This window comes from Danio rerio, chromosome 11, assembly GCF_052040795.2.
Source record: "Danio rerio strain M-AB ecotype USA chromosome 11, GRCz13ab, whole genome shotgun sequence".
NCBI lineage: Eukaryota > Metazoa > Chordata > Actinopteri > Cypriniformes > Danionidae > Danio > Danio rerio.
Window position 1 is genome coordinate 11,502,501 of NC_141031.1, and position 15,356 is coordinate 11,517,856.

At 34.7% G+C, this 15,356-nt stretch overlaps 3 protein-coding genes across 5 annotated transcripts in view; all 3 read left to right on the forward strand.

The window, feature by feature from the left end:
• The window catches only part of rbms1a (RNA binding motif, single stranded interacting protein 1a), a 312,567-nt gene that overhangs the window by 259,351 nt on the left and 37,860 nt on the right, over positions 1 to 15,356 (forward strand). The gene's annotated exons all lie outside the window — the stretch shown is intronic.
• The window catches only part of pla2r1 (phospholipase A2 receptor 1), an 868,273-nt gene that overhangs the window by 139,956 nt on the left and 712,961 nt on the right, over positions 1 to 15,356 (forward strand). The gene's annotated exons all lie outside the window — the stretch shown is intronic.
• ly75 (lymphocyte antigen 75) overlaps positions 1 to 15,356 on the forward strand; it is a 79,126-nt gene that overhangs the window by 45,590 nt on the left and 18,180 nt on the right. For both annotated transcript variants that reach the window (XR_015502373.1, XM_087273307.1), the window contains exons 11-25: positions 78 to 247; positions 1,826 to 2,034; positions 2,115 to 2,257; positions 2,371 to 2,452; positions 2,582 to 2,653; positions 4,169 to 4,292; positions 6,129 to 6,164; positions 6,255 to 6,424; positions 6,978 to 7,045; positions 10,499 to 10,575; positions 12,148 to 12,284; positions 12,361 to 12,469; positions 12,579 to 12,742; positions 14,636 to 14,765; positions 14,847 to 15,067. Coding sequence is in view for 1 of the 2 variants with exons in the window: in XM_087273307.1 (XP_087129433.1) it covers positions 78 to 247; positions 1,826 to 2,034; positions 2,115 to 2,257; positions 2,371 to 2,452; positions 2,582 to 2,653; positions 4,169 to 4,292; positions 6,129 to 6,164; positions 6,255 to 6,424; positions 6,978 to 7,045; positions 10,499 to 10,575; positions 12,148 to 12,284; positions 12,361 to 12,469; positions 12,579 to 12,742; positions 14,636 to 14,765; positions 14,847 to 15,067 (1,912 nt within the window). In the remaining variant the exon portion in view is untranslated. The remainder of the gene's footprint in view (positions 1 to 77; positions 248 to 1,825; positions 2,035 to 2,114; positions 2,258 to 2,370; positions 2,453 to 2,581; positions 2,654 to 4,168; positions 4,293 to 6,128; positions 6,165 to 6,254; positions 6,425 to 6,977; positions 7,046 to 10,498; positions 10,576 to 12,147; positions 12,285 to 12,360; positions 12,470 to 12,578; positions 12,743 to 14,635; positions 14,766 to 14,846; positions 15,068 to 15,356) is intronic.

Below are 15,356 nucleotides of genomic sequence, written 5' to 3' on the forward strand. Positions count from 1 at the left end.
CGTTGATGTGTACTAGTAATATGTTTAAGATTATTTAGTGCAAATAGTCACACTAAAAAGTTAAATACTGTCTTTAGATTTGAACAGGCCTTCATTAACAGTCTCCTGAAAGAGCATATCAGCACCGAGGTGTTGTATTTCTGGACGGGGCTACAGGACTCTAAAGGGTCCGGGGAGTACCAGTGGTTCAGTCAGGATGAAACAGCAGATCGGGTCACTTACACCAACTGGAAATGGCTTGAACCAGGTAATTTGTTGTAATTTGAGAATATCTAAAAATTTAAATATCATTAATTTGACTGAGTAAAAATTTTGTGTGTTGTTCAATATTCTGCAGCAATATTTTCACCAGCTCCTACTGTTATTAAATTGCATCCCCTTAAATTCAAATCAGAATATTTGTGATATATACTCCTAAAATTAATTACCAAAACATGTCTATATAAAATGCTACATTTTCCTCAGTGAGTCTATGAACCATGTCTCTATAAATGTGTCATTGAATCATTAACTCACTTGATTTATTTAAAAATCAAAAGACAGAATAATTCTGTTGGTAAAGGCTGCAGTGTTTGCTCTGAGATGCTCAGCTTTTTATTTTTCTGAATTGTTTGAAACCCGTAACAAAAAGAACATTCAACATTTACAATTAAATCTTAACATGTAAATAACGTAATGGTACCTACTTGTGTAATAATAATAATAATAATGATAATGATGATGATAATTATAAATTTTTAATTTGCAAACATGCTGATATTCTGAAAATGTCGATCTCTTGGTTGTCATGTTGTTAACTAGTCTCTATCATCTCCTTCACACAGTAAGTAGTAGCAGTATAATTTGAGTACCAAAACAACACTACCTTTCAAAAATGTACTGGTAATTTCCAGAAACGTCTGCAGATGTATGAAAGGGGCTTATCACATGCTCATAAAAACGTTGTCCACACAGTGTTCGTTCTCTGAGTTTCTTTGCCAGTTCATTTGTGGTTGCTTGTTTTGAATTCAAGCTTTTCTCACATAAAGACACTCTGTGTGAGCCTGCACTAGAACAACCTTATTACCGTCAATACATTATGTATTTTATATCAATATGGCTGACACTCATTAAGACTTTCAACATCGGCCCATGTTTCTTTGCCCCAAAACATGACTCATCACAGCATGATTTAAATGGTTAGTTTGGCCAAAAATAAAAAATTCTGGTATTATTGTTATCACTATTACTCACCCTTGTATTGTTCCAAACCCCCAAGACTTTTGTTCGTCTTCAGAACAAAAGTGAAAGATATTTTAGATGAAATTCCCTCATTCGTCATAGACATCAACGGTCCCGATGTTTCAAACAGAGGAAGTTCTCTCATGAATGTACACCTTATACTAACTCTGAGGAGTGAAATAAAGTTGTTATTTTTGCTTTTACTTGTGTTCTTATACTCTTATTTTAAACGGGAACTTTGTTATTAATAACACAACTTGAATTTTTGGGTGAACTGTACCTTTCAAGAGAAAGTTTCTTTCATCATTCACTCACCCCTTTACTTGTTTCAAACCTTTAAGAGATTCTTTCTTATCTTTAACACAAAAAAGATATTTTGAAGAAAGCTGGAAACCTGTAACCATTGACATCCATAATATTTGTTTTGCCTACTATGGAAGCAGTTGGTTACAGGTACATCTTTCTTCAAAAATATGCTCCACTGAAGAAAGAAACTCATAAAGGTTTTTAGCCACTGGAGAAGAGTAAATAGTGAGTAGATTTTCATTTTTGTGAAACTTTGAGTTTGAATTTGACTTTAAATGTTAATGTTTTTTTTTTCCAGCTTCTGCTGGTGGATGTGTGGTGATGTCTTCTGGCAATCCTTTGGGGCGATGGGCTGTAAAGAACTGCACTTCGTTCAAGGCTGGAAATATCTGTAAGAAACCCATAAAATCAAAGGTCCAACCCATCCCAGACCCTTTTGTGCCAAACCCCAATGCTTCCTGCGCGCCTGGATGGGTCTCAAGAGAAGGCCTGAACTACTGTTACAAGGTTTGTTGAGGAGATATTCATCTCAATCCATTAAAAAGGAGGCAAAGAAATGAAGACACTGAATGTGAGTTGATCTGCAGGTGTTTCACGAGGAGCGTTTGACCCGGAAGCGCTCATGGGAAGAGGCAGAGCGTTTCTGTGAGGCATTAGGTGGTCACCTGCCTAGTTTTACTGAGGTTAAAGACATGGAAGCCCTACATTTAATCTTGAGAAACTCTGTCAGGTACAGATTTCTATGTATAAATCTCATTAATATATTCTCCCACGCACTCGCACACAAATCCAAAGGCTGTCAAATGTACTGATTTTTATTTGTGCTTTTTGTTTCTTGTGCAGTAATAACCGTTTTTTCTGGGTGGGACTAAATCGGCGAAATCCAAATAACAACAATAACTGGGAGTGGAGTGACGGGCGTCCGGTCAGTCACTAACGTGTGATTTTGCTGAAAAAACAAAGAGATAAACGAGTTGTGATTAGCACCATTATTTGCTTTGTTGATGTTTGAAATGTGTAGGTGTTGTCATTTGTTTCTGTTGTTTGCTGGCAGGTCTCCATGATGATCTTTCCTGAGGAGTTTAAAGAAGATGATGATTATAACAGGGACTGCATTGCGTTTAAGGTGTGATAAACATGATCGCCTTACAGTACATTGCTTGATCGTTGACTTGTTGTAATTTTAGTTCAATAAGAAACAGAAGAAAAGACATGCTAATCTGCCTTCAGGTTTTGACTAGTACAACATATAGGTAAAATGTTTGCTGGCTTAACTCTTTTTTTTTGTGGGTAAAAAAGGGCTAAATTGGGAGATATAAACTCTACATTAAAAATTCAGCATTTCTTTCTTGCTATTTGCAGTTTACACTTTACAGTTTTGAATTTTAATCTCACAAGTCAATATTTTTTCCTCTATTTTCATATATAAACTTCTTTTAGAACAAATTTGCTGTTAACAGACAAGTCTGAATTGTGACATGTTGCAATTCTGAGTTGTGTGAAGTAATCTTACAGTTGGAAGGGAAAACAAATCATTATTTTGAGAAAGTCAAAGTTATCTGTTTTTTTTTATTTTTGAGGCAGAAATGTACCTCCTTACACAGTTAAACTGGATACAGAATTATTAATAATTTGAGTTGACCACTGAACACTGCAATAAAACACTAATATCAGGCAACAAACTTTATCTAAACAATCTTACATATAACACTGATCTGTAATATAACAAAAAAGTAGATAAACTAGTGAACTACAATGCATTAGACAAATTTATAAATAAATAAAAAGATGGGTTGCTGTTTACAAAACGTAGTTTCAACTAATTTCTTTTTAATCTAAAAGTTAAAATGGTAGTACATTTAAAGATAACTTACTATTTACTTTTAAAAACGTAAATGTAGTGATTACTTGATTCCAAAATTTTATTTTTTATTTATTTGATTTTTATAATTTAAAAAAAAAATTTAAGTTAACAAGAAATGCAGCGTTATAGCTACTGAATTTTAGTGCCGTGCACTCCAAAAGGTTTTGGAGGTTGCTATTTGTTCGAACTAAAAATGAGCTGAAACAACACAGTTCATGAGTTTTTTTCGGGGGGAGGGTTAACTCAATTGTTTTATGTTCAATCTACTTAAATTTGTAAAAACGAATTAGCTAAATTAGTTTCTTTGTGTTGTTCCCAACACAAATCAATTGTGTGGAACCCAGTAATTTTCACAGCATGTATGTGTATAATGTTTACAACTGAGCCGAGGATCGACCTAGCCACCTTCTTGCTGTGAGGCGACAGCACTACCTACTGCGCCACTGCGTCGCTGTGTTTGATGTTTATTTCAACCGAATGTATAAATGTTGATGAGAGGGCAGTTATTGGCACAAAACAGCTTACCACTGTTGGAAACAAACAGCAAGTCAATAATGGGAAATCTAGAGTACAGCACAGCATGACCTAAATGTGGCCTTTGCCATGTGTTTGGGAGCAGAGAGAGATCAGAATGACATTTACTGTATGGATTGTACGCAAACAGGATTCATTTACTGAAAAACAGACCAACAATAGGATTTTTAGGACTGTTTGAATTCGGACAGCTTGTTATAATTTTTACTGTTTTTTTTTGTTTGTTTTTTTGTATGTGATCAGACTATGAAACCAACCTACAAGCCGTTTCTCTTCCTTCTTATCCACAAAGCATCTCCACGGCCTTTTTATCCCAGCACCTTTCATTGCGATGCCAAACTGGAATGGGTGTGTCAGATACCACGAGGTAAACGACACCCAACACTTCCTGACACAGTTTTCAGAATTTTCGTTACCTTTGTATCAGAATTGACGCATTTCATTTAGAAGTTATCAGTTCTTGTTCCAATAATAAAAAAAATAAATAAAAAAAATAAAAAAGGCAGGTTTGGAGTAATATGAAACTGGAAAAGAAAGATTTTAATTAAAAAGAATTTAATTAATTCATTTAATTTAATGATAATATATATATATATATATATATATATATATATATATATATATATATATATATATATATATATATATATATATATATATATATATATTTATATATATATATATTTATATTTACTACAACTACTGTTTACTGTGTTTACTGTATTTTTATTAAATATGTATGTTCTTTTAATTTTATGTAAACTTTATAACTGAATTGGCAATACATCTGTAACATTTGTCATGCCAATAAAGCAATTATTTAATTTATTTTAATATAATTTAATATAACTTAATTTAATAGAAAGAAAGAAAGAAAGAAAGAAAGAAAGAAAGAAAGAAAGAAAGAAAGAAAGAAAGAAAGAAAGAGAAAGAAAGAAAGAAAGAAAGAAAGAAAGAAAGAAAGAAAGAAAGAAAGAAAGAACTGACTTGGCTATTATATATCTTCAACATTTGTCATGCCAATAAAGCAATTATTTAATTTAATTTAATTTAAAGAGAAAGAAAGAAAGAAAGACTATAGTAAATTATAGCAAATATGATAGTGTTTTTAAACCATATTTTAGTAAAGTGTATTATACTGTTTATTATAAAACTTGAAACACATTGTTATTGATTGGTGCAGCATAATATAGTATTACCTATAATAAACTGAAAAAATAGATGTAGTATACTTAAGTTTTTTAACTATAGTAAACTACTATTTACTGTAGCATAATATTCCATATAGTCAAAAAACTTAGAGTATTGGGTTAGTTGATTACATACAGTTTTTTTTATTAGCACAGTAACTACCACAACATATTAATTCAAGTACTAAGTACTCATGAAAACTCTATTTGCTTTAAGTTACTATAACTTAAATAAATCATTATTTACCATATTTATAATGTTTTAACACACTGCTAGAGTGATTTAAAGGTTGTGTGCACTAATATGCCATCATTTTTTAGCATATAGCTAACACAGTTTACCATGTTAATATTCCTTAAAAAAATTATAGGCTATAGATATTCATGAATATTATATAAAGTAAATGATTGTTTTAGTTAAACCTTTGTAACCACAGGCACCCATAGTTTAGCTGCACTAGTGTGACTGATATTTGAAGTAAAGCTGTTGTTAAACAAATGATGGCAAAAGGCCAGGGTTAAGATGGTACACTAAAACCATGCATGATTTAGCCTACTTTAGCATACTAGCATGTTTTAGTTAATAGTATGCTACTAGTCTAGAATGTTTTGACACTAATTTAGCATAAATTAACATTAATCTAATTTATTATGTTGCTAGCTTTAGTGTGTTTATTGCATGTTTTAGCAAAATAATAAGCTTTAGCGTTGCTAGCATGTTCAGCAGATTTCTAGCCTGTTTATGTTTTAACACTATGCTTGCATTATTACACATTGGTTTCTTTTAACATATTATCTGTTATTTTTAAACTTATATTGTTGCTAGCTTGATTTAAATTGCTAGCAAAATTATTAAGCTAGTTGCTAGATTTAATTATGATCAACTGTTAGTCTTTTCAGATGGCTGTTGCTCAAAAGTGTTTTTGGAAATTTGCTAATAGAAGCTAGCATTATTAACTTGCTTTTTGGCAAAACAAAAAGATCTGTTTCATCATCTTTATATAATTCTTTAGGTCAAACTCCTAAAACCCCAGAATGGTACAACCCAGGTAGAGTATTCACTTCAGATCAAATGCTAATATTTCATGCATGATTTTTGTGTCAACCTGTGACCCATTTCTGTGTTTCACTACTTACAGATGGGCACCATAACACATCAGCTTTTATAGATGGCCAGGAGTTTTGGTTTGTGACAGAGCCAAAGTTGTCTTATGAGGAGGCTGTGTTGTACTGCAGCAGCAACAACAGCAAACTGGCCTCACCGGACACCTTAAAAGCAGCCCTCCATCTTCAGGAACAGATATCTGAGGTACTAGAGGGGGCAGACATTTGAATTACAGGAGAGCAGTCTGAAACTGTAATTAAAGCTTGAATGTCCTCAAAGACCAAACAAAGTGTTAGTGAGGTCATCAAAAAAGAGGCCTGTGCATTGTAACATGTAAATGCTCCAAACAGTACAGTAAGCAATAAGAGGACTGTTCATGAATACGCATACATTTAAAAAAATTACATAATTTAATTAGTTGTTTAAAGAAATATTTCATTATTTAAAAATGAAATTTTTATCTACTGTTCACTACATTTTGGGGTCAGTTTTAATGTCAAAAGTCAAGGGAACCTGTATTTCTGAGTGTCTGAGCCCTTTAAGAATCTGTCAGTTCCTTGAAAGGAATATTTATAAAGCTAGAAATTTCAAATTCATCTCTACATATGCATACACATTGTATCTGCAACAAGTCTGAATTTACAAATCAAATCAAAACACCTGTACTAAAACCTTTCAGTGTAAATGCTTACTGTTACATTTGATTGTTCGTGATGGCCAGATATTAATGTAGATTTTAAACAATCTGTTGTTTTAGCATTCAGGACCACATTTTATAAGGTGGTGGGCAGACCTTCGTTACCCTGGTCCTCATGTTCCCTTTATGTAAGTTTTGTTTTGTCATACCTTAATCATGCCATATATCCAGCTTTTTTGTTTCCTGTATAAATATTTGGTAAAAAAAGAGAATGTTTGAAAACTACCAGTTTCTCTGGATTTTCTCATTTTAAAGAATACACATCAGATTATAGTTGAATTAAAAGTGAAAAAAGTATATGAAAGTGTGTGAAAATATTTAGAAATTAAATGTATAATATTATACAGTGCATTTGGAAAGTACTCGTACTGCTTCACTTTTTCCAAATTTTCTATGTTAGAGCATTATTCCAAAATAAATTTAATTTATTTATTTACTCAAAATTCTACACAAAAATACATAATAATGACAATGTGAAAACAGATTTTGTGAAATTGTTAAAAATTTATTAAAAATAAATTGTGAAGCCACTCCATCAATATTTTGGCGCGGTGTTTTGGGTCATTGTCCTGCTGGAAGATGAACCATCGCCCCAGTCTGAGGTCAAGAGCACTCTGAAGTAGGTCTTCATTCAGGATGTCTCTGTACATTTGCTGCATTCATATTTCCCTCTATTCGGACTAGTCTTCCACCTGCTGCTGAAAAACATCCCTACAGCATGATGCTGCCACCACCATGCTTCCTTGTAGGGATGGTATTAGCCTGGTGATGAGTTTTCTCCAAACTACTGGCATTCACTCCAAAGAGTTTAATTTTAGTCTGATCAGACCAGAGAATTTAGTTTTTTATGGTCTGACAGTCTGGTTGAGGGCAGTTTGCTACCGAGTGTGACGCGGCTGGGATGAGAATCAGTACCTCCAAGTCCGAGGCCATGGTGCTCCACCGGAAAAAGGTGGTTTGCCATCTCCAGGTTGGAGCAAAGTCCTTACTCCAGGTGGAGGAGTTTAAGTATTTCTGGGTTTTGTTCACGAGTGAAGGAAGGATGGAACATGAGATTGACAGGCAGATTGGTGTAGCGGCAGCAGTAACGCGATCGATGTACCGATTCGTTGTGGTGAAGAAGGGGCTGAGCCGAAAGGCAAAGCTCGTGATTTTTACCGGTCAATCTACGTTCCTACTCTCACCTATGGTCATGAGCTTTGGGTCATGACCGAAAGGACAAGAACTCAGATACATACGGCCGAAATGAGTTTCCTTCGAAGGGTGGCAGGGCGCACTCTTATGGATAGGGTGAGGAGCTTGGTGACACCCGGGAGGACTTCAGAGTAGAGCCGCTGCTCCTCCACATCGAGAGAAGTCAGCTGAGGTGGCTCAAGCATCTTTTTCGGATGCCTCCTGGACGCCTACCCAGGGAGGTGTTCCAGGCATATCCCACCAGGAGGAGGCCTCGGGGAAGACCCAGGAAACGCTGGAGGGACTATGTCTCTCGGCTGGCCTGCTAACGCCTCGGGATCCCCCCCAGAGGAGCTGGAGAAAGTGTTTGGGGAGAGGGAAGTCTGGGGTTCTCTCCTAAAGCTGCTGACCCCGTGACCCGGCCCCGGAAAAGAATAAATTAATGGTCTGAGAGTCCTTCAGATGCTTTTTGGCAAATTCCAGGCGGGCAGTGGCTTCCGTCTGGCCACAATACCATACAGGCCTGTTTGGTGGATTGCTGCACAGATGGTTGTCCTTCTGTAAGGTTCTCCTCTCTCCACAGAAGAACACTAGAGCTCAGACAGAATGACCATTGGGTTATTGATCACCTCCCTGACTAAGGTCCTTCTCCCCCGATCCCTCAGCTTAAATGGCTGGCCAGCTCTAGGAAAAGTCCTGGTGGTTCCAAAGATCTTCCACTTATAGATGATGGAGGCCACTGTGCTCATTGGAACTTTCAGAGCAGCAGATTTTTTTCTGTAACCTTCCCCAGCCTTGTGCCTTGAGACAATCCTGTCTCAGAGGTCTACAGACGATTCCTTTGTCTTTATGCTTGGTTTGTGCTTTGACATGCACTGTCAACCCTGGGACCTTATATAGACAGGTGTATGCCTTTTCAAATCATGTCCAATTAACTGAATTTACCACTGGTGAACTACAGTGAAGCTGCTGAAACATCTCCAGAATGATCAGTTGAAACAGAATGTACCTGAGCTCAATTTAGAGCTTTACGGCAAAGGCTGTGAATACTTGTTCTACATGTGATTTTAAATTTTTTATTCATTTATTTATTTTTTATAAATTTGCAATAATCTGAAAACTTTTTTTTTCACATTGTCATGATGGGATATTGTGTGTAGAATTATGAGGAAATAAATTAATTTACTCCATTTTGGAATAAGGCTGTAACATAAGAAAATGTGGAAAAAGTGAAGCGCTAGGATTCATTCATTCATTGTTGGCTTAGTCCCTTTATTAATCCAGGGTCGCCACAGCGGAATGAACTGCCAACTTATCCAGCACATTTTTACACAGCGGATGCCCGTCCAGCCGCAACCCATCTATGGGAAACATCAAAACACACATTAACACACACACACACTACGGACAATTTAGCCTACCCAATTCACCTGTACCGCATGTCTTTGGACTGGGGGAAACCGGAGCACCCGGAGGAAACCCACGCAAACGCAGGGAGAACATGCAAACTCCACACAGAAACACCAACTGAGCTGAGGATCGAAACAGCGACCCAGTGATCTTCTTGCTGTGAGGCGACAGCACTACCTACTGCGCCACTGCGTCACCTGAAGCGCTATGAGTACTTTTCAAATACACTGTATTATATTTAATACATATTTTACAAAACCTGTTTTACAATTGATAGGAAATCGATGCTAAATATTTCAACAAATTATATTATAAAATAAGTAAGTTGGCATTTCAAAAAACAAGCTTTCAGTAAGGTTTTTTCTTTTGTTTGTTTGTTTTTTTTGTGTGTGGTTTAACGATATGAGCCATATTTTTTCATACTTTTCAAAATATTTATAAAAAAGTAGATATCAAACTCTAAAATACTATTCTGTTTTTAAGGTGGTATTTGGTTTGAATTTAGCCACTGAAAAGCCTCATTGGTTTCATAATATTTAAAACCTGTTCATGCCATTGTGTTCTACAAATATAGAATGTATATTATGTTTTGAAGTTTTCAACAATTTTTTTGACAGTTTTACAACTCTTAAAATTGTATTTTAAAATTTTATTTTATTATTTTTTATTAAAATATGTGTGTGTGTGTGTGTGTGTGTGTGTGTGTGTGTGTGTGTGTGTGTGTGTGTGTGTGTGTGTGTGTGTGTGTGTGTGTGTGTGTGTGTGTGTGTGTGTGTGTGTGTGTGTGTGTGTGTATATATATATATATATATATTTTTTTTTTTTTTTTCTAATCTATTTGCTAAAAGTATGTATTACGTTTTACTGAAAAATGCAATTATAAATCTAGAGAAACTGAGAACTTTCAAATGCTCTGTTATTTTTTAGGTTTATATAAGCTTTACTAGACTGTGGAGACAAAAGTCTGTCTGTGTGTGTGTGCCTATTTGCATTTGCAGGTTCAGCCACATGCGTTATTATGAGTCATCATTCCGTGGGCCGTGTCCTTCTATCACTCCTGTCTCTCTAGATCCAGGTATGAGAGTCTCACTGTGATTTTTCCAAAGTAATTTCAACATCTTACAAAATTTATGTTGGAGCAGCTTGACATGTTTTTCGTTTGAATGTGTTTCATGGCTCATTTTAAGGGACTTCACTTGTTTTAGTATAAAGGAAATTCTCGTAAATGTCGTAACACACATGAATCACTTTCCTTCAGGAGCAGGGTTCAACCATAAGGGTTTTTTTCTAGCTTAGTCTGGCTGGGATTTTTTTTATTGTGCCATTGACATTTTACATTGACCATAAAGCAGAAATGAAAACTGTTGATACAGTAAAAATATATTAAAAGCTTCAGGAAAACACTTGCAAGATATTTAGTTGCATTGAGGGAAATTTGCTGGTAGCTATTTAGTAGTTAGTAGTTTGATCCCTTAAGGTTGATCTTTACCTTAATATTTAATATATTTGCTAAATTTGAAATAAAATACTGAAATACGTAAAATACTTCAATTACTTGACTTATTGGATTTCAAACCTGTATGCAGATTTTTCACTTCAGTTTATTTGGATCCAGAATCTGTATTTTATGAAACGGACTCAACTCATTATTATAAAGTACAATAACTATAACTCTTATAATGACACAACAGTCATAACCACCCAGTGAAAGAGTTAACTTTTTTATAACTGTATGTAATCAGAAATTCATGTTAACTTGAATAAATACATTACTTTGACTTCCTAAAATTCATTTCAGCTCTTGATTTCATTCTGCTGCATTTGTTCTGCAATACGAAACAAAATAAGTTCATGCATTTTTTTCTTTTGCATTACAGTAGTTCATCAATATGGGTACATATACATGATTAACAATACAATTCTAATTGGAAATGGATAACAGTATTTCCCAAAAAGCTAAATATATTTTACAGTCACTTCATTTCATATTTTAACAAAAATATGTTTGACCTAATTGTACTAAATACGTAATCTAAAACATATTTATCCTTTGCTTTGACCTATTTTCATGTTTTACATCATGATTCATGATCATTTTTATTACAAGTATTTAAATAGGATAAATGGATCATTCTCATCTCTTACAGCCTATACCTTTTCAGTTTTGTGTTTCTTTTTTTTGTTGTTGAACACAAAAGAAGATATTTTGAAGACTGGTAGCCATTGGCTTTCATTGGATTTTGGGTCTATGGATGTCTAGAGCTTTTCATCATTATTCAAAGTACCTTCAGTTTTATTGTAGTTTAAAAAAGTTGCTTATTAAATCTGTTATCACAGTTTCAGATCATTTTTTAAAGCGAGATGCTAATGGTCTAATCTGATTCAATTATTTATGCTAAGCTAAGCTAAAAGTGCTGAATCTTTCGGAGAGTTGAAAAATGAGTCTATTTCCAAAATAAAAAAAGTTCTTTTTTTTAATATACAGTATGATACATCTAAACATTTTCTCAATTGAAGTGAGTATAGACTTGAACTCAAAAACAGTATTCAGTACATCACACTTTAACTAGAAGACAGTCTCTCAGACAGCATCAATATTTATTATGAAGCAACTAACTATCCCCTCTGATCTTTTGTATGTCTGTAGGTTACAGCCGAAGATGTAATGAAAAACAGCCATTTGTGTGCGAAACCCTGAATGTCACTTCTGTGGAGAAAGGAACCCCAGAACCACATCCAGTCGGCACCCAATGTGGAGGCAATACCTATCACTTCAAAAACAAGGTTTGACAATCTCACACAGCCAATCATATGTTGATTTAACATGTTTAATGGCATCATTGTATATGTTTTCTTGCAGTGCTACCAGATTTTATCAGAATCTTATTTTCAAAACTTTAAAGAAGCGAATGAGTTTTGCCAGCAACTGAAAGGCTCATTGCTTACTATATCCGACCAAGTCGAACAGGGTTTGTGATTTATTTACTTTTAAGATCCCCAAGTACATGTTTAAATATAAACATCACAATTTTTTTCTTTTGGTTGACTCTTTTCTCTGTGTATCTTTCCGCCATGTAGATTTCATCACTACATTGTTACCAAAGTTGCCTAATCAGCCTCGTAAAGTCTGGATTGGCCTGAAATTCAAGCGTCCTGACACTCAGTGGGTGGACAACTCGCCGATTGAATATCTCAACTTCAATCCGCTCCTGCATGGCCAGTTTCGATCCATTTTCATCAATGCAAGTGTCCATCTGCTTTTAAAGTCTTATGCCCCATTCATACGGGGCGTCAGCGTCAGTGCTTCCCATTCATTTTGAACGGGTGATGTCAAAGTGTTGCCGAACTGCATTGTGCATCCGTCGGCACTGCTTCAGTGGGATTGCTCGCTGCAGAATTTGGGACTTTCTCAACTTTTCAAGCGCCAACGGAATCGTCAGCCAATCAGATCGCTGTATGCAAATACACCAGCTTAGATTGTAGCTGATTGCTGACTAATTACATTGGCTCACGCTGCTATGACTATCGTGTCAGCCCCAACTTCAGACACACCCTCTGTCAAGCGTTGACGCTGAAGCCCCGTGTGAATGCACCGTTACTCTACATTTTGCAGTTACTAAGATTTGGTCAAAAGCTTTTGGCTTTTTGGGGGAAATCAAGGTTATTTTTTAGTGGTTTGTGGCATGTTGTGAATTATGCAGAGAATAGTTTTGTTCCTCATTTTGTAAAAATAAGAAGGAAACATGCTTACAGTAACACAATGTGTCTGCCTTAAAAACAAAATTGGATTAAATCAAACACATTACTCATTATGTTACAAAACTATTTTTTTCAAGGCATTACTACAAACTGTTATAAATTAAGTTTAAAAATTTTTAACTATTTGTTTTGCTGTGCCAAGTTTACTTAATAATTTTTTTACTCTGTACATTTTTATTAATTCTTAATTTAACCAGAAAAGTCTACGTATAGCATAAAATATTATAACTGCTAAGCAGAATCATTTTTTAAAAGGCAATTCTTCTATTAAAACAGGTTTTATTTTATCTACATTTTTAAATAGAAGAGAATTAAAAGCAGTGTTCTCAAGATGAACTTTACTATTTTATTCAAGTCATTTAGTAATAATTGGAAACAATACAAATACGGTTTGTGTGCATTTTATATCAAACATTACATTTTATATATTAACATCAAATTGTTAATTTTATTTGTTTAGCTAAATCTGCTATAAAAGCAGGCTGAAAGTCCTCCCTCTTTTAAAGATGGGCCCATAGGTATCGTATGCATGCTTAATCATTTATATAAAAAAGAAGTAATAATAACCAAAGAAAATAAAATTGGCCCTAAGACGATCCTTGAGGAACATCTGCCTTTACCATTGAACAAATTAAATTAAAATGATCTATTAACAGCGTGTCCATTCGAATAATTTAAAAACCACTTCAGTGCAGTGTTACTCAGACCTGTACATTTCAATATTTTGTAGGAGAGATCATGATACACATGATTAAATTTTTATGCAAATCTATTTTGAACATTGTTTTAAATTATTATTGTCATTATTTTGATTGTTTACCAAAAAATGAAAGTGCTGTCAGCACTCAGCCTCATTACAAATCTTTTTTTTAAATAAATCCTTACTAAATTTTAGCAGAAATGCATGAATTCAAAATTGGCTGAAAATACATTTCTAACATTATAATTGGTGTGTATTTCAAAAAATGAAGCTTTGGTAAGCATAAGAAACTTTTTTTACTTTGAAATTGTAGCATAAAAGACTTATTATGACAACGTTTTGAACTACATAGTATTCATCAGGATAAACAGGAAAACACAGGAGAACTCAAGATATAGTCAAACTCTACACCCCCTTTTAAGCAGACATGAACATGCTTTCTGTGTCTTGATTACATCAATCTCAGTTTACTTTGATGGTACATCTCTTTATTTGCTTAATAATACAACATTATAGTTTTTGTTTTTTTACTGGAACTATCACTTTTTACTATATTTCATCCCCCATACTTCATGTTTTGTAGTTGGTTTTATTTATTTTTTCATGAGCTAAGCATTTGATTGCAATGTTACTACATTTTTTAACTTAACTGGGCCATTTCTGATTTGCACTGTAGCCTTTTGAACATGACCAGCTGGAACTGTGTGCCTACATGTATAATGATGACCATTCAGACATGATGGGCACCTGGGACTACACCTCCTGCACCGACCGCCAGTTTAACAGCATCTGCCAGTATTTTGCAGGTACAAGCCATCAGCGATCGGCTTGATCATCTCTATGCTAAATGACACTGTTGATTAACCTCTAACTTACAATTTCCCCAGATAAACTTGAGGAGCCCAAGCCTGAAAATAACTTCACGGTTCAAAATCACACATTTAAAGTGGTACAGCAGGACAATTTAACATGGGCAGATGCTCTTCAGTTGTGCCGGAGCTTCAATTTGGAATTAGCCAGTGTCCCGAATGCATATGTCCAGGCAGTGCTCACAACACAGGTTTCTCGAAGAGGAAAGCCTCTTTGGATCGGACTCTTTAGCGAAGACGTAAGTGACAAATCCAGTGCTTTCTAAGACGCAGATAGTCATTTGTGTTCAAAAGTTTAGGGATACTAGAATCTTTCTATGTCTCTTATTTTCAAAAAGCCTGCAGTCCAAAGCTAAAAGATTAATTTGTCACCGGTTTCCTTGAGAATTAGCTTATTTTTTTCTGTTCATGAATGAAAGAAGGTGTGTGAATGGCCATGTTCACACTGCAGCCAAATTTGTTTCACTATTTATTTCACATATACGTTCAGTACTTAATTCACAATCCATTGTTGTCAAGTCCTGAAAT